Below are 27,295 nucleotides of genomic sequence, written 5' to 3'. Positions count from 1 at the left end.
AGTGTGTCTGGAGAGGAGGTCAGCCAGGTAGGATGGGGCCAGGTTATGGAGGGCTTTGTAGGTCAAGAGGAGGATTTTGTACTGGATTCTCTGGGAGATGGGGAGCCAGTGAAGCTTGTAAAGGACGGGGGTGATGTGGTCACGGGTCCGGGAATGGGTTAGTAGACGGGCAGCGGAGTTCTGAATGTATTGGAGTTTATTGGTGATTGTTGAGGGTGAACCATAGAAGAGGCTATTGCAGTAGTCCAGACGGGAGGTGATGAAGGCGTGGATGAGGGTTTCTGCAGCCATGGAGGAGAGGGATGGACGGAGACGGGCGATGTTTTTCAGGTGAAAGAAGGCTGTCTTTCAGAATCAGAATATTAAATCAGAAAAATACAGAATATTAAGGTTTCAGATACCCCGACTAAGTCTTTCTTTCATCTAGAAACTGTAGATAAACCAACACGACTTATATCTTCGGTTTTGGACCCAGAGGGGAACATCCTTACTAATCCAAGCAATGTAGGATTAAATATAATCGATTTATTTTCTGATCTCTTTAAAGAAAAAACTGCTTCTTATGAAATTATTGTTTTGACCTCTCATTTTCCTTCTGTGACTGAGGCCCAACGTTTGGACCTGGATGCTCCAATTACCCTTCCAGAGTTAACCGGTGCACTTGCTGAGATAGAGTCGGGAAAGGCCCCAGGCATCGATGACCTACTCGCCGATTTTTTTTGGGCATTCTGGGACATTTTGGGCCCAGAGCTGCTCAACGTTCTGGATGCGTCTCTTTTATCCAGAGAATTACCGCTCAGCAGTTTTAGAAGAGCAGTACTCTGCCTGCTACCAAAGACCGGTGATCTCCGACACCTGTCAAACTGGCGTCCGATCTCTTTGTTGTGCACGGATTACAAACTGTTTTCCAAGGTCCTTGCGAACAGGTTGAAGACAGTTATTGGTGATCTGGTCTCACCTGATCAAAGCTGCAGCATTCCTGGCAGATCCATCTCCGACAACATATTCCTAATCAGAGATTTGTTAACCGGTAATTGTGTCAAAGAGGATTTTGGATTGGTGTTTCTTGACCTTGCAAAGGCCTTTGATAGTATTGATCATGAGTTTTTGTGTCATGTGTTGCAAGCTTGCGGGCTCGGTGCTAATTTTAGAGCCTACATAGCTTTGTTATATGCAAACATCTCCTGCTTGATCAAAGTTAACAACGAATTTTGCCCACCCATAAAGGTTCAGAGAGGGGTAAGGCAAGGTTGTCCACTTTCAGGTCTATTATTTGCCCTCGCTTTGGAACCTCTCTTAATCTCTCTCAGAAAAGATATCCCTGGACTTGTTCTTTCTCCAGGACACCCCCCTTTGACCCTGTCTGCATATGCCGACGACGTATGGTGTCTTCATAAAAAGAAAATGTGATTGTGACGCCTTGGAAAAGTTCTTGTTGGACTTCATCCCTGCCTCATCATCAAGATGCAATTGGAGGAAAAGCAAGGCTCTATGGTTCCCTTTTCCCAACAATGACTTACCTGTGCCACCGTTATTACCACCACCCCCCCCCCCCCCACCCCCCTTCCTGCAGAACTAGTGTGGGAAAACAATGGCATCAAGTATTTGGGCGTTTTCCTCGGGTCTCCTCAGTATGTCCAAAACAATTGGGAGGGGATCATTGACCAGGTGGATCAGAGTTTGAGCCGATGGAAAAGAGCTCCACCCCACCTTTCCTATAAAGGTTGTGTGCTTGTTGTTAACAACCTCGTCACTACCCTTTTGTGGCACCGTTTCATCTGCCTGCAACCACCGGAGGTTTTGCTTCAAGCTATTCAGAGAAAACTGGTGGAACTTTTTTGGGGAGGCCACCACTGGCTCCGACCCAGCGCCATATGTTGTCCCTAGGCCGAGGGTGGTCATGGTCTCGTTGACGTGAAATGCCGCCTGTTCGCCTTCCGCATCCACTCCATCCAACGCTTGCTTTTTACAGAGCACTTACCAGGCAAGCCCCTGGCCTGCTCTATCCTTTGACGAGCTGGGAGGCTCGGTTACGGTCAGGAACTGTTTTTGACCAACCTACAACACGTTGAGGCATCTCTCCTTCCAGTCTTTCATCAGAGCCTCTTGAATGCCTGGCAAAGCGTTTCCATAAGTCGTCAAACAGACTCATATGGCACTAACGTGTTTGCACACGAGCCTTTCTTTTTCAATCCACTTTTCCCCGATATCCCAAGGAGTCGTGATTTCTGCCAACATTTTATAGTGGCCAACATTTTAAAAGTGTGCCATCTCCGGCATGACTCTGGATACGTTTGGAAACCTGCGAACGAGCTGGCGGACCTGACAGGTGTTCGGTCCAAGAGGTTAATCGGGAACGTACTGAGAGCGGTGATCCAAAGAGGCCACTAGCTGGGCCTACATTGGACTCAGGATACAGAGGTCGAGCCCATAATACCGGAATTAATTGTGTCTTTTACCCCAAATGATCTGCCCCCCATGAGTACAGGGTCAACCCCCTTCCACGCAATGAGTAGCAAGAGCATCTATAGGTCTTGTGTTAAACTACTTCTCGAGGACCCACCTCTAACTGGGGTTACCTGGTGGAAAGGACTCTTGCCTCCTGGTCCCCCCTCTGAGCCTTTATGGGATACAATGTTTGCCGGACTAATATCTAAAAGAACAGGTGACCTCCAGTGGCGTTTGGCCCACTGGATTGTTCCTTCCAATGCTGTTGTCCGTTTTTTCCCCCCATTTCCGGTGGTTTCCCCTTTTGTCCAGAAAGGGAGGACTTGTTTCATGCCTTCATTAATTGTGAAAGACCACAGTCTCCAGACTCCTTTGTTTTATTGGTTAAATTTTATTTCCCATAAATTGCGGATTACCTTTTCTTTGAAGGCTTACATCTTTGGGTTTCCTCCCAAAAATGAACCTGCTTCTATTGTATTCGGTTTCCTAACCGCCACTGCTAAACTTGCCGTATACCTGTCACAGAAGGCGAAGCTGGGCGGTAAACCCATGCAAGAATGTAGCATTATGTTTTTTTTTAGTTCTTTGGTTTCAGCAAGGCTCAAACTTGAATTTAACTTTGCTCAAACTACAAACGACCTTGCAAAATTCAACAACAACAGCAACAACAAAAACAACAGCATCCACATTCTATTCAATCTCATTCTTCCCTCCAGGTCTTCAAGACAGCTGTTCATCACCATCTCAGATACTTCCCAATCCATCATCTTTTCTACTCTCAATAACCCTCCTCCATTCCTCCCAACCCCCACCTCACCCACAAGCCAACCTTCTTACAAATTTCCAGTTTTTCCTTCCTGAGAGTTTCCTTCTGTATCCTTTCGTTCACCCCATGCATCCTCATTTCACAACAACATCAATTAATTTGTCGAAGTCTCCCTCTATTTTGTCCTTCAACCCTGATGTTGGTGTTTCCTCCCTATGTCTACTGTTTCTATTGTTCTGGTGCGTTCTCGTTCTTCCACGAGCCTCGACTCTATGATGATGACTCTATGATATCTCTAGGATCATCTATGATGATGATGATGATGATGATGACTACTTTTGGGGGGGGGGGGGGGAGGGGTTATTGGACACAATCCTGGACAGGTTACCACTCCGACACAGGATACACGAATGGTTCATTCATTCAACTCACTCATCCCAGTATGCTGGTTCTCTTTTTGCCGACCTCAGAAGGATGACAGGCTGAGTTAACCAACCTGGTGGCAGGACCTTGTGATCTTAAGACAGACACCTTAACCATTAAGCCAACACCAGGCTCTTGACTATATAGTCCATACATATATATATATATGTAATCTATTTAATGACAAAATTTGACATCCCTCATTCTCCTCCTGCTCAATCTGTATTGCATCTCCAAGTCTTTTACTTCTCTTCCCCAATCACCTGCAGTCCTTTTTCGCTACTATTACCCTCTTTTTCTTCTTATTCCAATTTTACTTTTCTCATTTTATCTTCTCCCCTTGCGTATGCAATAGATAGACTGCCTCGCATGTAGCTGGCGCACGCTTTTGGGTTTAAGACGCAAGGTGGCAACGGATAGCTACAGGTTGGCGCTTCTCTGCAATTGCGCAACGCGAGCTGGGACTCGATTGGGAATTGAAGGTCGTTTTCCCTTTGGATTCTCCGCTAAATAATTTTTTCCCAACTTTCATCCAAAACCCTCAACCGGGAGACCGGAATGCACGGGGAGAACGAACCGTTTGGACACTCCGGGTGGAGACTTAACGAGGTGAATACCGTGTTGGCGATTCTTCATCGAGGCGTTTGGATACCCTAGGTAGACACCGAACGAGGTGAACTCCGTGTTGGCGATTCGTTCCCTCGAGCTTTGAAATCGCTCGCCGTGCGTGTTGTCGGGACCGGCACCGCACGCCGTTCAGCACCACGCACCACCTCCGGAGGGACAGGTACCGATGAAGGAGGACAAGAGGTCGGAGAAAGTGAAGATTACACGCCTGGGGTCGTGGGATCCGCGCCCTTTTGCCGGAAAGTGACTTTCTTTAACCTGGTTGTACATGGAGCCGGTGCGACGCCTCGTCCCACCTTCCTGACGGTGCTGCCTCGGAGCCGCCGCGCACCCTGTCTGGTCTTCCCGCACCGCCGCAAAGTGTGATGTCGCGGCCCAAGGTGGCTCTCGGCTCCCATCTGAGCCCGCCATGGGGAATAAAAAGAGCACCTTCACGGAGGAGCAGCTAAATGCGTACCAGGTAGGCCCACGTACTCTCAAGATCACACTTTATACACATTTAGCAACTTTACACAATGTGTCAATGCGAATATTGCGCTGAGATCAAGTGTGAAACTACATTGAGTGTGCCGGGGACGTAACCCTCTCTTTGTATACCTGATTCGGGGATGGTGTGTGCGGTCGTCATAAATGTAGTGCAGACGTGTTGACGTTCCTTTTATGTTTTCAATTAAATCAGGTGGACACTTCCTCCGTGTTATTGTTTTAAAATGTACCCAAATTTAAGTTATATATATATTATGATGAAGATAGTGGATGTATTCAACTAGAACTGGACAAGTACCTCGAAGCAGTGGAATTGAAGGGTATTTGAATGTTGCCAGGATTGCGCAGACTTGATGGGCCAATTGGCCTTCTGTGTTGAAGTTTCTTTTGAGTGATATATTTGTTATCTTTAATATACACAAAGAATTAAGTTAAGCACCCCTACACAACGAATTAAGGTAAGCACCCCCTAATATATATTCTTTGTGTATATGTATACATTGGCATATATTCTAAGGTATGTGAGATCAAATAATGATTGGTATGACATTAGTTATTGACGTTATTGACGTTATTGACGTCACTTACACGTTATTGACATTACACGTTATTGACGTTATTGACGTTATTGACGTTATTGACGTTATCGACGCAAAGATCGCTAGAGGTCTTCTCAGAACAATGACTCTACGTTAGAAAACATAAACGTCATCCACACTGTCCGTGATGGACCTATAGCTCCATACTTAAATTGAGGTGAAAATATGCCTAAAATTCCCAAAAAATTTCACCTTAAATTATGCAGAATAAAATATTGAAAACGGCATGATTGTTATGTTTTTATGTGACCATAATATCACTTCTCCAGAAAATATAGCAATATCATGGGTATATTACACTGTTTTGACGACAACAAACTTGTAATGTGCGAGGTTGTAAAAAAACGGGGGGGGGGTGCTTAACTTAATTCTTTGTGTATATATAAAGCTCTTTCTAACCAATGACTGGCTGATTGACTGACTCACTGACTGATGTTAATGTTCGGTACCATCCGGGTGTCGTAGAAAGCTGAAATTTGGCGTGCCAATGGACATTGAAGCCGGTACACCGGGAAAAATCACAGAACTGTTGGAAAGCGTCCATATATGAAAATTTACGTAAAAAACGTAAACATATGTAAAAAAAAAACCTCAATCGATATCTACCATTTGAAAATTGTAATTTCAATAACTGTAAACTGTGAAATAAACATGAAAATAATGTCCGTAAATGAAAAAAAGAAAAAGCGTCCATAAATGAAATTTTACAGGAAAAAACGTAAACACGTCCGTAAAAAAAACAAACCTCAATTCACCATCTACCATTTGAAAATTGTAATTTCAATAACCCTAAACTGTGAAATAAACATTACAATAACTGGTGAGATACCTGTGCTACGCACGGGTGGAAGGCCAGAAGCAAACAGGCAATGCAGATACGGTGAATGCTAAATCATGAAACCAATATATTCCACATTCCTGTAACACCTTCAGTCGCACGTCAGACATGGACAGCAAGTTCGTGAAGGACTTCCATTAAAAACGTACCCGTACGCAAACAAACGGGTACGTTCACGTATAGAAACATCGATCGTGGGTCCGTGGCGAATCTGCATATGGTGATCCGCGAAGTTCACGTTTAGAAAGTAGAAACCATCACGGCATGTCGTCATTCACTTGAACTCGATATCTCTTTTTTTCATTCCAAACAACATAACTCCAATCACAAATTAATCACAAAATAAACTTTTAACAACATTGTTAATGTTTCCTTCATTGTAAAAACTACCAAGTCAACAGTCCAAAAGGATTTTGAGCCGATAGGTGTTACGGCCTTGGCAAGATCGATGGAGACAGCGATCTGTTAGCTTCTACACCACCCAAATAGCTATGTGGAATTCTCTCATGTAGAGATTAAACTAACATCGTTTGAACTTTGGCCGAGGTCATTATTTCCTTTTAATGATGTTTATATACGAATCAAAAAGAAGATAATTGGTTTTGGGTCGTCCTTTCCGCATATCTCGTGGGATTGTGAGTTGGAGAGACGACCGTGATGGCGGGGAGGGGGTTGGCATTCTCTCAAGCAGGGATTCAAACCATGTCCTTATAAAAGGTCTTTGTCTGAGGTCACCGAGTCCGATCGGGGCAGCCGATCAGCGCAGCCATGCAGCGATCGGTTCAGCCGTTTGTGCGGTACCCTGGAAAATAACGTTATGCGGGAATCCAAACCTGAAAATGCTGGAGGCCAAAGCTGAAATTGGAAAAACAATATAGCCTATTTTACTCCAGGGGATCTCAGGATTACCCACCTAAAATATCGTTGCGATCGGTTCAGCCGTTTTTGCGGTACCTTCGAACGGACAAACGGATGGACAGACAGACGGACGGACATTTGATAAATTATAGTAAGATGTCTGTAAATGAAAAAAATAAAAAGCATCCGTAATTGAAAATTTACGGGAAAAAAAAACATAAACACATCCGTAAAAATCTAAAATCTCAATAACTATCTAGCATGTGAAAATTGTAATTTCAATAACTCTAAACTGTGAAATAAACATGACAATAATGTATGTAAATGAAAAAAAGAAAAAGTGTCCGTGTATGAATATTTACGTAAACAACCGTAAACGCATCCGTTAAAAAAAACCTCAATCAATATCTAACATTTGAAAATTGTAATTTCTATTTGTGTAAACTGTAAAAGAAAAATCTCAATAAAAATTTACGTAAATACCGTAAACGTGCTCGTAAAATAAATAAATAAACCTGAATTTATATCTGGCAGCAGGTTGGTGATGCTTGCCTATAACCATAAAGCTTCTGTTTATTATGTACCTACGTACGGAGCACGATTGTTATTGCTTACACAATGTGTAAGCATTGTAAGTTATTGCTTACAATTGCTTACACAATGCAATTGTGTAAAAAAAATTGTAAGCTATTGCTTACACAATGTTACACAATGTGTAAGTTTCACGATAGCAACAGCAGGATAATGTGCATTACACAATGTGTAAGCATACCCCACTAGAATATAATACAGTTCCTCAAGTTATTGATTAATTATATACTGCATTATATGCTTGCATTTGAAGGAATTTACACAAACCGTGAGCAATGAACTTTTAGCGCATTAAAACTATCTTGTTACAGGTGTGTAGCATATTCTAGAGAAGTGTCATGAAGCTATGAAGTATCAGGATAGCCATTTGGTAGCATACTCACCATTGAGTAGTCTCCTCTGGGGATTTCTAATGCGGCATGGCGATCTGCATCTCAGATGTAAAACTCACTCTCTTGGTTGCATTTATATGATGCAAGGATTAATTAAATATCACACAATAGCTATCGAAAGGAGTAGGCCATTGTGTGTCTATGCCTTGGCCATGTTGCCTCCCTCCTGGCCATGTTGCCTCCCTCCTGGCCATGTTGCATTCCTCCTGGCCATGTTGCCTTCTGATTATAAGCAAAGCCATGGAACCTATCATTATTTCTGATGTCAAGTGTTTCCTCTTTTCAAACAGCCTAATTACTGACCATCAGCTTGGTTTATATCCCAGTCAATCAACTCCTCAGCAATGCAGGTTGGAGGTTCCAAATCTCAAACTAGATGTCAGGACCATCTCTCTGGATATGCCTCAACCATTCGACACAGTCTGACATCCTGCTTTGCTTGCCAAGTACTCGAAGAATGCCCTAATTCCTGGAGTTCCAACTACCTCCACTCACTCGGTGAATGCCCTGCCATCAATGGAAGGCTTTCCTCTCCCAGTGGAGGCTGGAGTGCTTTCAAAACAGGTGTTGGGCCTCGTCTTGTTCCTCATCTTTACATTTACAGGGTGTTTCAAAAAGACCAGGACAACTTCGGTTGTTAATATGTTTAGTAACACAAATGATACAACGATACCCTTTGTTGTTGTTTTTTTTGCCTTTTGGTAGTTTGTGAACCTACTGCCTTTGTCGTTCAGCTCCTTCATGAGCCTGCACTGTTTAACTAGTATACAAAAAAATGTCGTTGAATTTAGTTGTCTGTTTAATCCACTGGCTTAAACAAAAGAAAATGATAATGTGCATTGAAAGCAATGTCTAAGCCATTACTAATTAAAGCACATTGGTTCTGTTTTTATGACATTTTGTCCAACATGATGCGGGAGTGAAGGAGAAAAAAGATTGTTCGGCGATGTATAAAAAATTAATCTCGCATAACATATTGAGGGAGTGTAAACGTGTCTGAGAAATTCCAGGCACATAAAACCAATTCCCCACTCTCACTCCTCCATGAGCTTAGACTTTGTGTGTTTCAAATAGGATAAAAAAAATATATCAGAACAGTGTCCCTCTGTCGCATTTTATTATAGTTGAACATTTGAGAGCAATTATCTGGATGAAGAATGTAAAAACTAGGAATGAATCGTTGACGGTTCAGCCTCAAACTCATTTACAATGAAGAGAGGATAAAGAAAAGATGTCGCAATAATTATTTTAACTTGAACAACACTTTCAGACGGACAAAAAGTCAATGTAAAACTAGTATTTGTAGAAAAATGCAAACATACACACTCGTACAACCTGCCGCCATTTTGTTTATGTGTGTGTGTGTGTGTGTGTGTGTGTGTGTGTGTGTGTGTGTGTGTGTGTGTGTGTGTGTGTGTGTGTGTGTGTTCCATCCACTGCTGATGCTAGCTTGTACTAATAGGAAATGGTACAAACTCGACACCTCTCATCCATAGGTACTTCTTGTATTTCCTTTATTTCCATGAGTCTGATTTGCATTCAGAAACACACCAATTATAATTAATCATCTAAAAATTGCCACTTTTAGCATAAATGATGAAAATTAAATAATCTAGCAATGGCAGGTTAAAACTGTCCGGCAAGCAGAACTGAGTCAGAGTAAACGCACAAAATTGAATTACATATTTCGTCATAGCAACGGCAGGTTAAAAGTTTCCAGGAAGTACAACCAAGTCAGTGTAAACGCACACATTTGAATTATAGATTTCACTCTAGCAACTGCACGTTAAAAGTGTCTTAGGGAGTAAAACTGAGTCAGTGTAAACGCACACATTTGAATGACATATTTAGCCATAGCAACAGCAGGTTAAAAGTGTCCGGCAAGCAGAACCGAGTTGGTGTAAACGCACACATTTCAATGATAGATTTCACTACAGCAACAGCAGGTTAAAAGTGTCTAGCAAGTAGAACCGAGTCGGTGTAAACGCACACATTTCAATGATAGATTTCACTCTAGCAACAGCAGGTTAAAAGTGTCCGGCAAGCAGAACCGAGGTGGTGTAACCGCACACATTTCAATGATAGATTTCACTCTAGCAACGGCAGGTTAAAAGTGTCTAGCAAGTAGAACCGAGGTGGTGTAACCGCACACATTTCAATGATAGATTTCACTCTAGCAACAGCAGGTTAAAAGTGTCCGGCAAGCAGAACCGAGGTGGTGTAACCGCACACATTTCAATGATAGATTTCACTCTAGCAACGGCAGGTTAAAAGTGTCTAGCAAGTAGAACCGAGTTGGTGTAAATGCACACATTTCAATGATAGATTTCACCACAGCAACAGCAGGTTAAAAGTGTTCGGCAAGTAGAACCGAGTCGGTGTAAACGCACACATTTCAATGATAGATTTCACTCTAGCAACGGCAGGTTAAAAGTGTCTAGCAAGCAGAACCAAGTTGGTGTAAACGCACACATTTCAATGATAGATTTCACTACAGCAACAGCAGGTTAAAAGTGTCAAGCAAGTAGAACCGAGTCGGTGTAAACGCACACATTTCAATGATAGATTTCACTCTAGCAACGGCAGGTTAAAAGTGTCTAGCAAGTAGAACCGAGGTGGTGTAACCGCACACATTTCAATGATAGATTTCACTCTAGCAACAGCAGGTTAAAAGTGTCCGGCAAGCAGAACCGAGTTGGTGTAAACGCACACATTTCAATGATAGATTTCACTCTAGCAACAGCAGGTTAAAAGTGTTCGGCAAGTAGAACCGAGGTGGTGTAACCGCACACATTTCAATGATAGATTTCACTCCAGCAACAGCAGGTTAAAAGTGTCTAGCAAGTAGAACCAAGTTGGTGTAAACGCACACATTTCAATGATAGTTTTCACTCTAGCAACGGCAGGTTAAAAGTGTCTAGCAAGCAGAACCAAGTTGGTGTAAACGCACACATTTCAATGATAGATTTCACCACAGCAACAGCAGGTTAAAAGTGTTCGGCAAGTAGAACCGAGTCGGTGTAAACGCACACATTTCAATGATAGATTTCACTCTAGCAACGGCAGGTTAAAAGTGTCTAGCAAGTAGAACCGAGGTGGTGTAACCGCACACATTTCAATGATAGATTTCACTCTAGCAACAGCAGGTTAAAAGTGTCCGGCAAGCAGAACCGAGTTGGTGTAAACGCACACATTTCAATGATAGATTTCACTCTAGCAACAGCAGGTTAAAAGTGTTCGGCAAGTAGAACCGAGGTGGTGTAACCGCACACATTTCAATGATAGATTTCACTCTAGCAACGGCAGGTTAAAAGTGTCTAGCAAGTAGAACCGAGGTGGTGTAACCGCACACATTTCAATGATAGATTTCACTCTAGCAACAGCAGGTTAAAAGTGTCCGGCAAGCAGAACCGAGTTGGTGTAAACGCACACATTTCAATGATAGATTTCACTCTAGCAACAGCAGGTTAAAAGTGTTCGGCAAGTAGAACCGAGGTGGTGTAACCGCACACATTTCAATGATAGTTTTCACTCTAGCAACGGCAGGTTAAAAGTGTCTAGCAAGTAGAACCGAGGTGGTGTAAACGCACACATTTCAATGATAGATTTCACTCTAGCAACAGCAGGTTAAAAGTGTCCGGCAAGTAGAACCGAGGTGGTGTAACCGCACACATTTCAATGATAGATTTCACTCCAGCAACGGCAGGTCAAAAGTGTCTAGCAAGTAGAACCAAGTTGGTGTAACCGCACACGTTTCAATGATAGATTTCACGACAGCAACAGCAGGTTAAAAGTGTTCGGCAAGTAGAACCGAGTCGGTGTAAACGCACACATTTCAATGATAGATTTCACTCTCGCAACAGCAGGTTAAAAGTGTCCGGCAAGCAGAACCGAGTCGGTGTAAACGCACACATTTCAATGATAGATTTCACTACAGCAACAGCAGGTTAAAAGTGTTTGGCAAGTAGAACCAAGGTGGTGTAACCGCACACATTTCAATGATAGATTTCACTCTAGCAACAGCAGGTTAAAAGTGTCCGGCAAGCAGAACCGAGGTGGTGTAACCGCACACATTTCAATGATAGATTTCACTCTAGCAACGGCAGGTTAAAAGTGTCTAGCAAGTAGAACCGAGTTGGTGTAAACGCACACATTTCAATGATAGATTTCACCACAGCAACAGCAGGTTAAAAGTGTTCGGCAAGTAGAACCGAGTCGGTGTAAACGCACACATTTCAATGATAGATTTCACTCTAGCAACGGCAGGTTAAAAGTGTCTAGCAAGTAGAACCGAGGTGGTGTAACCGCACACATTTCAATGATAGATTTCACTCTAGCAACAGCAGGTTAAAAGTGTCCGGCAAGCAGAACCGAGTTGGTGTAAACGCACACATTTCAATGATAGATTTCACTCTAGCAACAGCAGGTTAAAAGTGTTCGGCAAGTAGAACCGAGGTGGTGTAACCGCACACATTTCAATGATAGATTTCACTCCAGCAACAGCAGGTTAAAAGTGTCTAGCAAGTAGAACCAAGTTGGTGTAAACGCACACATTTCAATGATAGTTTTCACTCTAGCAACGGCAGGTTAAAAGTGTCTAGCAAGTAGAACCAAGTTGGTGTAAACGCACACATTTCAATGATAGTTTTCACTCTAGCAACGGCAGGTTAAAAGTGTCTAGCAAGTAGAACCGAGGTGGTGTAAACGCACACATTTCAATGATAGATTTCACTCTAGCAACAGCAGGTTAAAAGTGTCCGGCAAGTAGAACCGAGGTGGTGTAACCGCACACATTTCAATGATAGATTTCACTCCAGCAACGGCAGGTCAAAAGTGTCTAGCAAGTAGAACCAAGTTGGTGTAACCGCACACGTTTCAATGATAGATTTCACGACAGCAACAGCAGGTTAAAAGTGTTCGGCAAGTAGAACCGAGTCGGTGTAAACGCACACATTTCAATGATAGATTTCACTCTAGCAACGGCAGGTTAAAAGTGTCTAGCAAGCAGAACCAAGTTGGTGTAAACGCACACATTTCAATGATAGATTTCACTACAGCAACAGCAGGTTAAAAGTGTCTAGCAAGTAGAACCGAGTCGGTGTAAACGCACACATTTCAATGATAGATTTCACTCTAGCAACGGCAGGTTAAAAGTGTCTAGCAAGTAGAACCGAGGTGGTGTAACCGCACACATTTCAATGATAGATTTCACTCTAGCAACAGCAGGTTAAAAGTGTCCGGCAAGCAGAACCGAGTTGGTGTAAACGCACACATTTCAATGATAGATTTCACTCTAGCAACAGCAGGTTAAAAGTGTTCGGCAAGTAGAACCGAGGTGGTGTAACCGCACACATTTCAATGATAGATTTCACTCCAGCAACAGCAGGTTAAAAGTGTCTAGCAAGTAGAACCAAGTTGGTGTAAACGCACACATTTCAATGATAGTTTTCACTCTAGCAACGGCAGGTTAAAAGTGTCTAGCAAGCAGAACCAAGTTGGTGTAAACGCACACATTTCAATGATAGATTTCACCACAGCAACAGCAGGTTAAAAGTGTTCGGCAAGTAGAACCGAGTCGGTGTAAACGCACACATTTCAATGATAGATTTCACTCTAGCAACGGCAGGTTAAAAGTGTCTAGCAAGTAGAACCGAGGTGGTGTAACCGCACACATTTCAATGATAGATTTCACTCTAGCAACAGCAGGTTAAAAGTGTCCGGCAAGCAGAACCGAGTTGGTGTAAACGCACACATTTCAATGATAGATTTCACTCTAGCAACAGCAGGTTAAAAGTGTTCGGCAAGTAGAACCGAGGTGGTGTAACCGCACACATTTCAATGATAGATTTCACTCCAGCAACAGCAGGTTAAAAGTGTCTAGCAAGTAGAACCAAGTTGGTGTAAACGCACACATTTCAATGATAGTTTTCACTCTAGCAACGGCAGGTTAAAAGTGTCTAGCAAGTAGAACCAAGTTGGTGTAAACGCACACATTTCAATGATAGTTTTCACTCTAGCAACGGCAGGTTAAAAGTGTCTAGCAAGTAGAACCGAGGTGGTGTAAACGCACACATTTCAATGATAGATTTCACTCTAGCAACAGCAGGTTAAAAGTGTCCGGCAAGTAGAACCGAGGTGGTGTAACCGCACACATTTCAATGATAGATTTCACTCCAGCAACGGCAGGTCAAAAGTGTCTAGCAAGTAGAACCAAGTTGGTGTAACCGCACACGTTTCAATGATAGATTTCACGACAGCAACAGCAGGTTAAAAGTGTTCGGCAAGTAGAACCGAGTCGGTGTAAACGCACACATTTCAATGATAGATTTCACTCCAGCAATGGCAAGTTAAAAGTGTCTAGCAAGCAGAACCGAGTTGGTGTAAACGCACACATTTCAATGATAGATTTCACTCTCGCAACAGCAGGTTAAAAGTGTCCGGCAAGCAGAACCGAGTCGGTGTAAACGCACACATTTCAATGATAGATTTCACTACAGCAACAGCAGGTTAAAAGTGTTTGGCAAGTAGAACCAAGGTGGTGTAACCGCACACATTTCAATGATAGATTTCACTCTAGCAACAGCAGGTTAAAAGTGTCCGGCAAGCAGAACCGAGGTGGTGTAACCGCACACATTTCAATGATAGATTTCACTCTAGCAACGGCAGGTTAAAAGTGTCTAGCAAGTAGAACCGAGTTGGTGTAAACGCACACATTTCAATGATAGATTTCACCACAGCAACAGCAGGTTAAAAGTGTTCGGCAAGTAGAACCGAGTCGGTGTAAACGCACACATTTCAATGATAGATTTCACTCTAGCAACGGCAGGTTAAAAGTGTCTAGCAAGTAGAACCGAGGTGGTGTAACCGCACACATTTCAATGATAGATTTCACTCTAGCAACAGCAGGTTAAAAGTGTCCGGCAAGCAGAACCGAGTTGGTGTAAACGCACACATTTCAATGATAGATTTCACTCTAGCAACAGCAGGTTAAAAGTGTTCGGCAAGTAGAACCGAGGTGGTGTAACCGCACACATTTCAATGATAGATTTCACTCCAGCAACAGCAGGTTAAAAGTGTCTAGCAAGTAGAACCAAGTTGGTGTAAACGCACACATTTCAATGATAGTTTTCACTCTAGCAACGGCAGGTTAAAAGTGTCTAGCAAGTAGAACCAAGTTGGTGTAAACGCACACATTTCAATGATAGTTTTCACTCTAGCAACGGCAGGTTAAAAGTGTCTAGCAAGTAGAACCGAGGTGGTGTAAACGCACACATTTCAATGATAGATTTCACTCTAGCAACAGCAGGTTAAAAGTGTCCGGCAAGTAGAACCGAGGTGGTGTAACCGCACACATTTCAATGATAGATTTCACTCCAGCAACGGCAGGTCAAAAGTGTCTAGCAAGTAGAACCAAGTTGGTGTAACCGCACACGTTTCAATGATAGATTTCACGACAGCAACAGCAGTTTAAAAGTGTTCGGCAAGTAGAACCGAGGTGGTGTAACCGCACACATTTCAATGATAGATTTCACTCCAGCAACGGCAGGTCAAAAGTGTCTAGCAAGTAGAACCAAGTTGGTGTAACCGCACACGTTTCAATGATAGATTTCACGACAGCAACAGCAGGTTAAAAGTGTTCGGCAAGTAGAACCGAGTCGGTGTAAACGCACACATTTCAATGATAGATTTCACTCCAGCAATGGCAAGTTAAAAGTGTCTAGCAAGCAGAACCAAGTTGGTGTAAACGCACACATTTCAATGATAGATTTCACTCTCGCAACAGCAGGTTAAAAGTGTCCGGCAAGCAGAACCGAGTCGGTGTAAACGCACACATTTCAATGATAGATTTCACTACAGCAACAGCAGGTTAAAAGTGTTTGGCAAGTAGAACCAAGGTGGTGTAACCGCACACATTTCAATGATAGATTTCACTCTAGCAACGGCAGGTTAAAAGTGTTCGGCAAGTAGAACCGAGTTGGTGTAAACGCACACATTTCAATGATAGATTTCACTCTAGCAACGGCAGGTTAAAAGTGTTCGGCAAGTAGAACCGAGTTGGTGTAAACGCACACATTTCAATGATAGATTTCACTCTAGCAACAGCAGGTTAAAAGTGTCCGGCAAGTAGAACCGAGGTGGTGTAACCGCACACGTTTCAATGATAGATTTCACGACAGCAACAGCAGGTTAAAAGTGTTCGGCAAGCAGAACCGAGTCGGTGTAACCGCACACATTTCAATGATAGTTTTCACTCTAGCAACGGCAGGTTAAAAGTGTCCGGCAAGCAGAACCGAGTCGGTGTAACCGCACACATTTCAATGATAGTTTTCACTCTAGCAACGGCAGGATAAAAGTGTTCGGCAAGTAGAACCGAGTCGGTGTAAATGCACACATTTGAATGACATATTTAGCCATAGCAACAGCAGGTTAAAAGTGTCCGGCAAGCAGAACCGAGTCGGTGTAACCGCACACATTTCAATGATAGTTTTCACTCTAGCAACGGCAGGTTAAAAGTGTCCGGCAAGCAGAACCGAGTCGGTGTAACCGCACACATTTCAATGATAGATTTCACTCTAGCAACGGCAGGTTAAAAGTGTCCGGCAAGCAGAACCGAGGTGGTGTAAACGCACACATTTCAATGATAGTTTTCACTCTAGCAACGGCAGGTTAAAAGTGTCTAGCAAGTAGAACCGAGGTGGTGTAACCGCACACATTTCAATGATAGATTTCACTCTAGCAACGGCAGGTTAAAAGTGTCTAGCAAGTAGAACCAAGTTGGTGTAAACGCACACATTTCAATGATAGTTTTCACTCTAGCAACAGCAGGTTAAAAGTGTCCGGCAAGCAGAACCGAGGTGGTGTAACCGCACACATTTCAATGATAGATTTCACTCTAGCAACAGCAGGTTAAAAGTGTCCGGCAAGCAGAACCGAGTTGGTGTAAACGCACACATTTCAATGATAGATTTCACCACAGCAACAGCAGGTTAAAAGTGTTCGGCAAGTAGAACCGAGTTGGTGTAAACGCACACATTTCAATGATAGATTTCACTCTAGCAACAGCAGGTTAAAAGTGTCCGGCAAGCAGAACCGAGTTGGTGTAAACGCACACATTTCAATGATAGATTTCACTCTAGCAACAGCAGGTTAAAAGTGTCCGGCAAGCAGAACCGAGTTGGTGTAACCGCACACATTTCAATGATAGATTTCACCACAGCAACAGCAGGTTAAAAGTGTCTAGCAAGCAGAACCGAGTCGGTGTAAACGCACACATTTCAATGATAGATTTCACCACAGCAACGGCAGGTTAAAAGTGTTTAGCAAGTAGAACCAAGTTGGTGTAACCGCACACGTTTCAATGATAGATTTCACTCTAGCAACGGCAGGTTAAAAGTGTCTAGCAAGTAGAACCAAGTTGGTGTAACTGCACACATTTCAATGATAGATTTCACGACAGCAACAGCAGGTTAAAAGTGTTCGGCAAGTAGAACCGAGTCGGTGTAAACGCACACATTTCAATGATAGATTTCACTCCAGCAATGGCAAGTTAAAAGTGTCTAGCAAGCAGAATCGACTCGGTGTGAATGCACACATTTAAATTACATATTTTGCTCTAGCAACTGCAGGTTAAAAGTGTCTGGCGAGTAGAACGGAGTCAGTGCAAACGCACACATTTAAATTACATATTTCGCTTTAGCAATGGCAGACTAAGTGTCTAGGAGGCAGAACCGAGTCAGTGTAAACACACACATTTTAAATACAAATTTCACTCCAGCAACGGCAGGTTAAAAGTGTCTTCGGGAGTAAAACTGAGTCAGTGTAAATGGACACATTTGAATGACGTATTTCACTCTAGCAACAGCAGGTTAAAAGTGTTCGGCAAGTAGAACCGAGTCAGTGTAAATGCACACATTTAAATTACAGATTTCACTCTAGCAACTGCAGGTTTTAAAGTATCAAGCAAGCAGAACCGAGTCAGTGTAAACGCACACATTTGAATTACATATTTCGCTCTAGAAACGGCAGTTTAAAAGTGTCCTGTGAGCAGAACCGAGTCAGTGTAAACATCGAGCAGTGTAAACGCACACGCAGCGCATGCGCAAAGGGCCTTGTTTAGCATTTGTACATCATTTCGAAAGTTCTGTATTGACTGGACCCATGCAATGCCTGATTCAATGACCATCCGGATAATTATCTGAGCAACACATGTATGTATGTATGTATGTATGTATGTATGTATGTATGTATATACGCATATAAGAGAGAATGAATGAGAAGAGTGATAACGCATGAGTAATTACCTCCACTACCAAAGGTGGATGGAGGTTGTGTTTTCACCACTGTATGTCTGTCTGTCCCTCTGTTTGTTTGTATGTCTGCAAACAAGATATCTTAAAAAGTTGTGGACGGATTCGGACAAAGTTTGGCCGACATGCAGCGTCTGTGACAAGGACGAAATTATCAGATTTTGGTGAAGATCCGGATTCGGATCCGGCTACTAGAATTTAAAAAAGTGATTCTTCAGCATTGGGAGATAGGGCCCAAAATCGATACAACAACAGCAGTCATTTTAAGACCATTTTCCCTGCTAGAGCGGGGGTTACCCTGGGCCCCAGATCGATACATAGCAGGATATCTCAAAACGTTGTGGACGGATTTGGACGAAACTTGATGGATCGGTTGGATGTCTGACAAGGACGATTCGATTCGATTTTGGTGAAGATCTGAGTATGGCTTCAGATATGAGAATTATTTAATTTTAAAGTGATTCTTCACCATTGGGAGATAGGGACAAAAACTATACATAGCAGGATATCTCAAAAAGTTATGGATGGATTTGGACAATCCTTGTTGGACAGGATGTGTGTGTGACAAGGAAGAATCGGTTCAATTTTGGTGAAGATCCGGATCCGGATCCAGGTAGTAGAATTTTAAAAGTGATTCTTCACCATTGAGTGATATGGCCAAGGGAGAGCGTGATCCACATTCAAGGGACAGAGTGACCTGCATTCAAGGGAGGGCATCATCCGCATCCAAGGGAGGGCATGATCCGCATCCAAGGGAGGGCATGATCCGCATCCAAGGGAGTGCATGAACTGCATCCAAGGGAGAGCGTGATCCACATTCAAGGGACAGAGTGACCTGCATTCAAAGCACGGCGTGATCTTCATCAAAGGACGGCGTGATCTTCATCAAAGGGACGGGGTAATCTGCATCCACGGGATGGCGTGATCCACATCCAAGAAATGGTTAGATACGCATCCAAGAGACGGCATGAGGGACAGGGACAGTGTGATCCACATCCCAGGGGCATCATGATCCACATCCAAGGGATCTTGTGATCTGCATCCAAGGGAGGGTGTGATCCACATCCAAGGGATGGCGTGATCAGCATTCAAAGGAGAACGTGATCCGCATCAATGGGACGGCGTGATTCATATCCAAGGGAGGGTGTGATCCACATTCAAGGGAGGGCGTTATCTGCATCCAAGGGACGGCGTGAGCTGCATCCAAGGGTGGGCGTGATCCACATCCAAGGGACGCATTGATCCGCATGCAAGGAATGGCATGATCTGCATCCAAGGGACGGCGTGATCCAGATCCAAGGGATGGCGTGATCCACATTCAAGGGATGGCATCATCCACATCCAAGAAAGGGCTTGATCCGCATCCAAGGCAGTACATGATCCGCTTCCAAGGGAGTGCGTGATCCGCATCCAAGGGACAGAGTGAATCGCATCCAAGGGAAGGCGGGATCCACATCCAATTGAAGACGTGATCCAGGTCCAAGGGACGGTGTGACTGGATCCAAGGGACGGCGTGACCGGATCCAAGTGACGGTGTGACCGGATCCAAGGGACAGCATGACCGGATCCAAGGGATGGCGTGACTGGATCCAAGGGACGGCGTGCACTGAAACCAAGGGATGGTTTGATCCGCATCTAAGGGAGGGAGTGATCCGCATCCAAGGGAGTGCGTGATCTGCATCCAAGGGAGGGTGTGATCCACATCCAAGGGACAGCGTGATCCACATCAAAGGGACTGAGTGATCCGCATCCAAGCGATGGAGTGAGCTGCATCCAAGCGATAGACTGATATGCATCCAAGGGATGCCGGGATCCACATCCAAGGGACAGCATGATCCACATCCAAGGGACGGTGTGATCCGCATCCAAAGGACTGAGTGATCTGCATCCAAGGAATGGAGTGATCCGCATCCAAGGGACAGCGTGATCTGCATCCAAGGGACAGCGTGATACACACCCAAGGGAAGGCGTGATCCGCATCCAAGGGACAGCATGATCCGCATACAAGGGACAGTGTGATCGAATATCCAAGGGATGGCGTGATCCGCATTGAAGGGATGCCGTGATCTACATCCAAGCGACGGCATGATCCGCATCCAAGGGACGGCATGATCCGCATCCAAGGGACGGCGTGATCCGCATCCAAGGGAAGGCGTGATCCGCATCCAAGGGAAGGCGTGATCCGCATCCAAGGGACTGCGTGCCCAAATAGGAAGTTTGGAGTTGAATCAAACCATTTGGACCAATACAACCGATGCTGTACAACTCTATTTGCCTTTTAAAACTTGTTTGTGTCCAACTCGGTTTGTTTTTACCCATTTTCTCGTTGTCTATCTCCATCCCTTTCTTTCTACCTTTGGTTCTTATAAACAGGTTTCTTAATTTCATGTCGAGATTTCTAATCATTATAGATATCAATCAGTTTGTCCCTATACATATTAATGTCTTTAATTGGTAGGGTGTTCAAAAATGTATGCGGACCAGATGTTCATAATGTTCAAGAGATGTTAAAAAAAGGTTTAATGAGGCAATTACATTAATTTAGAAAGACGTTTACACGTTTAATTACCAATTGCATTTCATTACATATTGAAAATGAAAAAAACGTCTCGTTTCTTGAACTATTGTGAGTCTCTTGTTCCAATAACATTTTGAACTGCTTTTTTATGTCCACATTAGTTGGGGTCGATGTAAAGTTTGTCTCTATACATATTAATGCTCCAAAATATTTGTCCCTATACGCTTGGGCAAGGTTTTAGCGACATGCCTACCTACCTGCCTGCCTACCTGCATGCATGTTTATGTCTTTCTGAAAACTTGTTCTGAAGCACAATGGAAGATAAAATAATTATTATCAACATGTCACAATCTCAAAACGTCACCTCGTTCATCTTGGACTGTTGTGCACCAAACCTGTCCTTTACCTGACACCTTTTGTGTATCTCACCTAGTTTTAACGATACACCACATGTTTTGTTCCTCCTTGTTTTTATACGTCAGCTCTGAATGAAACTTTCATTTACATCAATCGCACCACTGATAGGCCAGATCTGGATCCGGATCTTCACCCAAATGTATTCAATTTGTCCAGGTGACACACCCAACGTGTCCACCAAGTTTCGACAGAATTCGTTCATAACTTTTTTAGATATCCTGCTCTCAGATGGACAGACAGACAGACAAACAGGGGTGAAAACCTAAACTCCGTCTACGTCCGATGGCGGAGGTAACAAAGAGGGGCATTGCTGTTGTGTCAATTGTGTTTGAAAACATTTCGTCATTCTTTCCGATTGAAGGTCACGTGTGTTGTTGCTTGCTTGTTTTTCTAGGACTGCACATACTTCACAAGGAAGCAAATTCTGCGGTGAGTACCCACACACCCATGATGTAGCAAAGCATCTGCGGATCCTGGTTTGTTCATTGTTGGGATGAAGGCGTTGCCCTTTTCATAAGTTAACTAGAACGGCACTCAGTGGAGAGCATACCTCCGATAGGTGAATAGCTTACGTTTTGTACCCCAGAGTAGACCAGAAAATCACAATACAGCATCACATTTAATTAAAATCATCCGTCAACAACTTTTGGAGATTTTTTATTTTATTTTATTGGGGATACATAATCGAGGCTCGTGAAAGAGCTAACATTTATCACACAAACAAATCAAACAGACAAACAAAATATATAAAAAGAGGGAGCGGAAGACAAGATGGGGAGAGAAGGGGAAGCACACAAACACAACATTTGAGAGCAGGGAGATGTGTGGGAGGGAGAGGGCTTGGGGGGAGGAGGCGTGGGAAGGGGGGGGGGGGTGGGAGAAGTATAAAACACAAGGACACCAAGGACTTCCAGGACAGAAGTTGGTATTTCAAAAAAGTGGATTTGGGGTGAAATTAGCGGGGGTAGAAAAGATCAAGGTTTTGGATGGGGGAAGATAAGAGATGGTGGTGAACAGCTGTTTTAAAGACCTGGAGGGAGGAGTGGGATTGAAGGGAGTGGGGGAGTTTGTTCCAGAGGCGGGAGAAAAGAGGAATTAAAGAGTGAAGGTGAGCAGAGAGTCTTGATTTTGACAGTTTAACCAAAGAGGGTTGCAGGCAGATCTTGTGCGACCGTCAGGAATATTTGGGGGACAGAGGCCAGAGAGAGCTGGAGGAGCAAGGCCAGAGAGTGGTCGGGGCAAGACAGAAAGACCACCAACCTGCCTGCGGTGAGTAAGTGAAAGGCCCTCGGAGGTAGCTTCATCACGGGAGATTTCAATGATTCTGAACGCTTTGGTTTCAACAGCGTGAAGACGAGCTAGGTGTGAGGCAAGAGCACCAGCCCAGAGGGGAGAGCAGTATTCCATTGAGCTGCGGATGAAAGCCTTGTATGTGGTGAGGAGCTCAGGTGTGCCAAGGAAGGACTTCGCACGACGGAGGATGTCCAGTCGGCGACTGGCTTTGGAGGCCAGATTTGAAATGTGGTTTTCCCAGGAAAGATCATGGCAAATAGTGAGACCCAAAAGCTTGAGTGACAGAACTTCTTGGAGAGGATTATTCAGAAAGTGGATGGGAGGGTTGTCCAGTCGGTCTTTTCGGAGAGACATCGTAAGAGTGTGAGATTTTTCAGGATTGAAAGACATGTTCCACTTGTTTGCCCAGTCTGTGATTTTGTCCAGGTCTGCAGAGAGTGAGAAGGCTGCAGACTGCCGATCTGAGGGATGAGGAATGGAGCGGCAGAGAGTGGAGTCATCAGCAAAGAGATAGAAAGGATTTTCAAGAGAGTCGGAGAGATCATTAATGAAAACCAGAAAAAGCACAGGGCCCAGAACACTGCCTTGGGGAACTCCAGCCTGAACAGAAAGAGGAGATGAGAGAACCCCATTCAGGGCCACATTCAGGGCTAGAGAGGAAGTCCGCCAGCCATGCGTGGAGATTTCCATGGATACCAAAGGAGGAGAGTTTGGTGAGCAGAGCGGGGTGCCAGACCGTAACGAAGGCACGTGATATGTCGAGGGAGACTGCTCTAATTTCCTGTTTGGCATTGAGGACCTCCATCCATTGTTGAGACAGCAGAAGCAGCATGTCCAGAGTAGAGTGACCTGGTCTGAATCCAAATTGATGATCAGAGATCAAGCCATTGGAGAAGAGGAAAGATTTCATATCCGAAGCAATGATGGATTCCATGACTTTGCTGATAATTGGGAGAAGGCTGATTGGTCTGTAGTTGCAAGGATCTGTTTTTGCAACTTTTTGTGTAAAGCGGTGATGTTGGCTGATTTCCAAGCAGATGGCAGTTGACCTTGAGCAAAAGAGAGGGTGAAGAGAACAGAGAGAGGGAGTGAAAGAGCGGAAGAACAGGATTTTAGGACCCGTGGGCTGATGCCGTCAGGTCCAGTTGCAGAATCAGAGTCGAGGGTTGACAGAAACTTTTCCACCTTGTCAGGAGCAAAGGATACAGAGTCCAGGAGCAGCTGGGTACGACTGGGTATGGTGGGTACAGAGAGCGATGGGTTTGGGACACAAGATTTAGAGGCAAACACAGAGTTGAGGCATTCAGCTTTTTCACGTGCGGAGTCAGCTGTGTAGCCGTTTGAGGTAAGGGAGGGGATGGAGGGGGAACAAACACCAGAAACAGATTTGACCAGACGCCACCAGGATTTGGAAGAGGGAGAAAGATAAGAGAGTTCGGTCTTGTGAACGGAGAGATATTGTTTTCTGGCTCTCCTGAGGGTAGACACACACTTGTTTCGGGCTTTGTGAAAGGAAATGAGATTTCCTTCCGTTGGATTTGCTTTCCAGGAGATGAAGGCAAATTGTTTCTGGACAATAGCCTCACCACAAGATTCCGTGTACCATGGACGGGAGGAAGGGTATGAGATATCCTGCTTTGTATCAATTTTGGCCCGATCTCCCAATGGTGAAGAATCACTTAAAAAAATTATACTAGCCGGATCCGGATCCGGATTTTCACCAAAATTGAATCGATTCTTCCTTTTCAGACACACAACATGTCCACAAAGTTTCGTCCAAATCCGTCCATAACCTTTTGAGGTATCCTGCTATGTATCGATTTTGGCCCAATCTCCCAATGGTTAAGAATCACTTAAAATTTTTTACTAGCTGGATCCGGATCCGGATTTTCACCAAAATTGAATCGATTCTTCCTTGTCAGACACACAATCTGTCCACCAAATTTCGTCCAAATCCGTCCATAACCTTTTGAGATATCCTGCTATGTATCGATTTTGGCCCGATCTCCCAATGGTGAAGAATCACTGAAAACATTCTTGTCGCCGGATCCGAATCCGGATCTTCACCAAAATCTAATCATTTCTTCCTTGTCACATACACTAAATCTCTGCCAAATTTCGTCCGAATCCGTCCACAACTTTTTGAGATATCTTGTTCACAAACGGACAGACAGGAGTGAAAACATAACTTGCATCCACCTTTGGTGGCGGAGGTTATGAATCAAGGCCGTTTGTGGTGACATGTCCATGGAAAGGTATCGATCATAACGAGCAGTTAGCGAACATTTCAAACAAGGGGTGGACAATTCAGGATGGATGGACCATCAATAAAAGGGCTGGGTGATTGAAGGTTGTCCATCTATATATGTATATGCAGCTGTGCAGACACAAGCAGCTCCGGTTATTGGCCGCAGGAGGAACGGATCCTATGGACCAGCTGCCTTATCTTAAAGCGCAGCCGCCCGCGCTGCCTGCGCACAATCGGCGCTAACTGTCAGCAGGCATTCATTTTACAATGACTTACAATGGCGGTGCAGCACAAAACTCATCAGCCTGAGAAAATGTTGCTTTCACGGGCCGATGCAGTGATTTGCTGCGTTGTTTCACACAGCACGGCCTCCGTTCAGCCACCTAACTCGGGCACGTCGATCCGCTGAAGCCCATTTGTGTCCAGTACCTTTTTACCTCCGCCACCACCAAAGGTGCATGGAGGTTATGTTTGCACACCTGTCTGTCTGTTTGTCTGTCCGTTTGTGAACAAAATATCTCAAAAAGTTGTGGACGGATTCGGACGAAATTTGGCGGAGATGTAGCGTAAATCACAAGGACGAAATTATTCGATTTTGGTGAAGATCCGGATTCGGATCCGGCTATTAGAATTTTTTTATGCCTCCGCAGACAAAGTCGCTGGAGGCATCATGTTTTCGGGTTGTCCGTCCATCCGTCCGTTCGTACGGGCTAAACCTCGTTTTTCTCAGCAACCATATGTCCGATTGAGACGAAACTTTCAGGGTAGGAGTGACACCCATGCAGATTGTTTTTATGATAATTGTGACGTCATATGTCACGTAGTATGGCAGCCATCTTAGATTAAAAGCAAATAATTAAAATTGTATTTCTCAGAAACCGCTGAATGGAAACATTTGAAACTTGACACATTGTCAAGTACTCCCAATGGGGAACAAAAGCATGATAATGATGACATCATACGTGAAGTGGTGTACCAGCTAAAATGTTTCAATTGAATTCCTTATCGTAAAAATCTGAAATTGCATGCACATGATCTATGACCCATTTGTATTGAAATATTCCATTTATGACATCATAGATCACATGGTTTGGCAGCCATTTTGTAGTGAAGGAAAATATTAAATAATTATATCTCTGAAACCGCGCACCCTATCGATGCGAAATTTTACAAATATCATCTAACAGCACTGTTGCATATAGTTTGAAAATGATGATGTCATAGGTCACGTAGTTTGGCAGCCATCTTGGATAGAAAAACGAACCTTATCCGATCAACACAAAACTTCACAAACGTGATCCACTGCCCATACATATGCAAAGTGTTGGCATCTACCCATTGTGGGACTATGCGGAAGCATATTGGCGACACAGTCGCATTGTTCTAGTTTAAGTGATTCTTCACCATTGAGTGATATGAATGATATAGCCAACCAGGCGGAGGTACCCATCTATCTATCTATAATGGAAATCATCTAATATTTCATTCTATTAATATTGGCTATGTTATATTTTTGAGGAATTTGTTTCAATTGCTGTACCTGATCAGCAATTGATCTCTTCTATATAACACAGTAACAGGATTACCCACCCGGTGTTGCCCCATGATGTTATAATCCTGTTGGCATTTTGAAGAAATAAATTTGTTTTTTTATCTCTTTTTCGAATGTGCCCAAAACACTCCCCACTTGAGAAGAAAAATTTATATTTAAAATGATATCACACACACACTCATGGGGGATAACTTAATATTACCTTTCATATCGATACAAAGGCTTTCTATATCGATAAAAAAAAAATCGCTTTATAGTGCCTGAGCCTTTGTATCGATATACCTCTAAACGGTATATCGATACAAAGGCTCAGGCACTATAAAGCGATTTTTATATTATTATTTTTTGCCCTAAAATATTCCGCGGTCCTCACTGATGAACCTCAAAGTTTGACAAAGATCTGTTCCGCCATCTCTGAGAAAAATGGCGACACGCAGACACAGACAGATAAACAGCTCTCTTATAGTAGAGATTACAAGTTAGCAAAAACGGAAATATAACGATTGGTGAAATCTTCATTGTTAACCTCCGCTCCTCATACGTGCCCACCTGACCGATTGCATCTGTAAAAACACTCATGATTCAGGCCGAGCCGGGTTTTTCTAGAGGATATTTCTCTGCGGATCCATTTTGCCCTTCCCGGTGTCTTTGTAATAACTCATGTCGACCGCTCGGATGTCCTTCCGAATCTGTATCACTATCATCTGAGTATCACAGGAAATGTCTCAACAATGCTGTGTCTGTAGTTTCCTTCATTGTTTGCTCATGAATACTTTAATAATTTATAAAGGTTGGGTATCATCATCATCATCATCATCATCAGCATCATCAGCATCCGCATCATCATCATCATCATCATCAATCAGCATCATCATCATCATCCGCATCATCATCATCATCATAATCATGATCATGCTCACCATGATCATCAA

The 27,295-nt window shown here is 43.6% G+C and overlaps 1 protein-coding gene and 1 long non-coding RNA gene across 2 annotated transcripts in view; both read left to right on the top strand.

Moving 5' to 3' along the window:
- Positions 1 to 27,295, top strand: part of LOC144890746 (uncharacterized) — a 388,459-nt gene that overhangs the window by 38,009 nt on the left and 323,155 nt on the right. The window lies entirely within an intron of this gene.
- The window catches only part of LOC137422116 (calcium and integrin-binding family member 2-like), a 90,425-nt gene continuing 67,229 nt past the window's right edge, over positions 4,100 to 27,295 (top strand). Inside the window, exons 1-2 of the mRNA XM_078772498.1 lie at positions 4,100 to 4,724; positions 21,665 to 21,699. Of these exons, the coding sequence (XP_078628624.1) occupies positions 4,674 to 4,724; positions 21,665 to 21,699 (86 nt within the window). The 5' untranslated portion in view covers positions 4,100 to 4,673. The remainder of the gene's footprint in view (positions 4,725 to 21,664; positions 21,700 to 27,295) is intronic.

Source organism: Myxine glutinosa, chromosome 2 (assembly GCF_964187855.1).
Source record: "Myxine glutinosa chromosome 2, kmMyxGlut1.1, whole genome shotgun sequence".
NCBI lineage: Eukaryota > Metazoa > Chordata > Myxini > Myxiniformes > Myxinidae > Myxine > Myxine glutinosa.
Note: the sequence above shows the minus strand (reverse complement) of the source record. Positions and strands in the feature narration are given on the sequence as shown.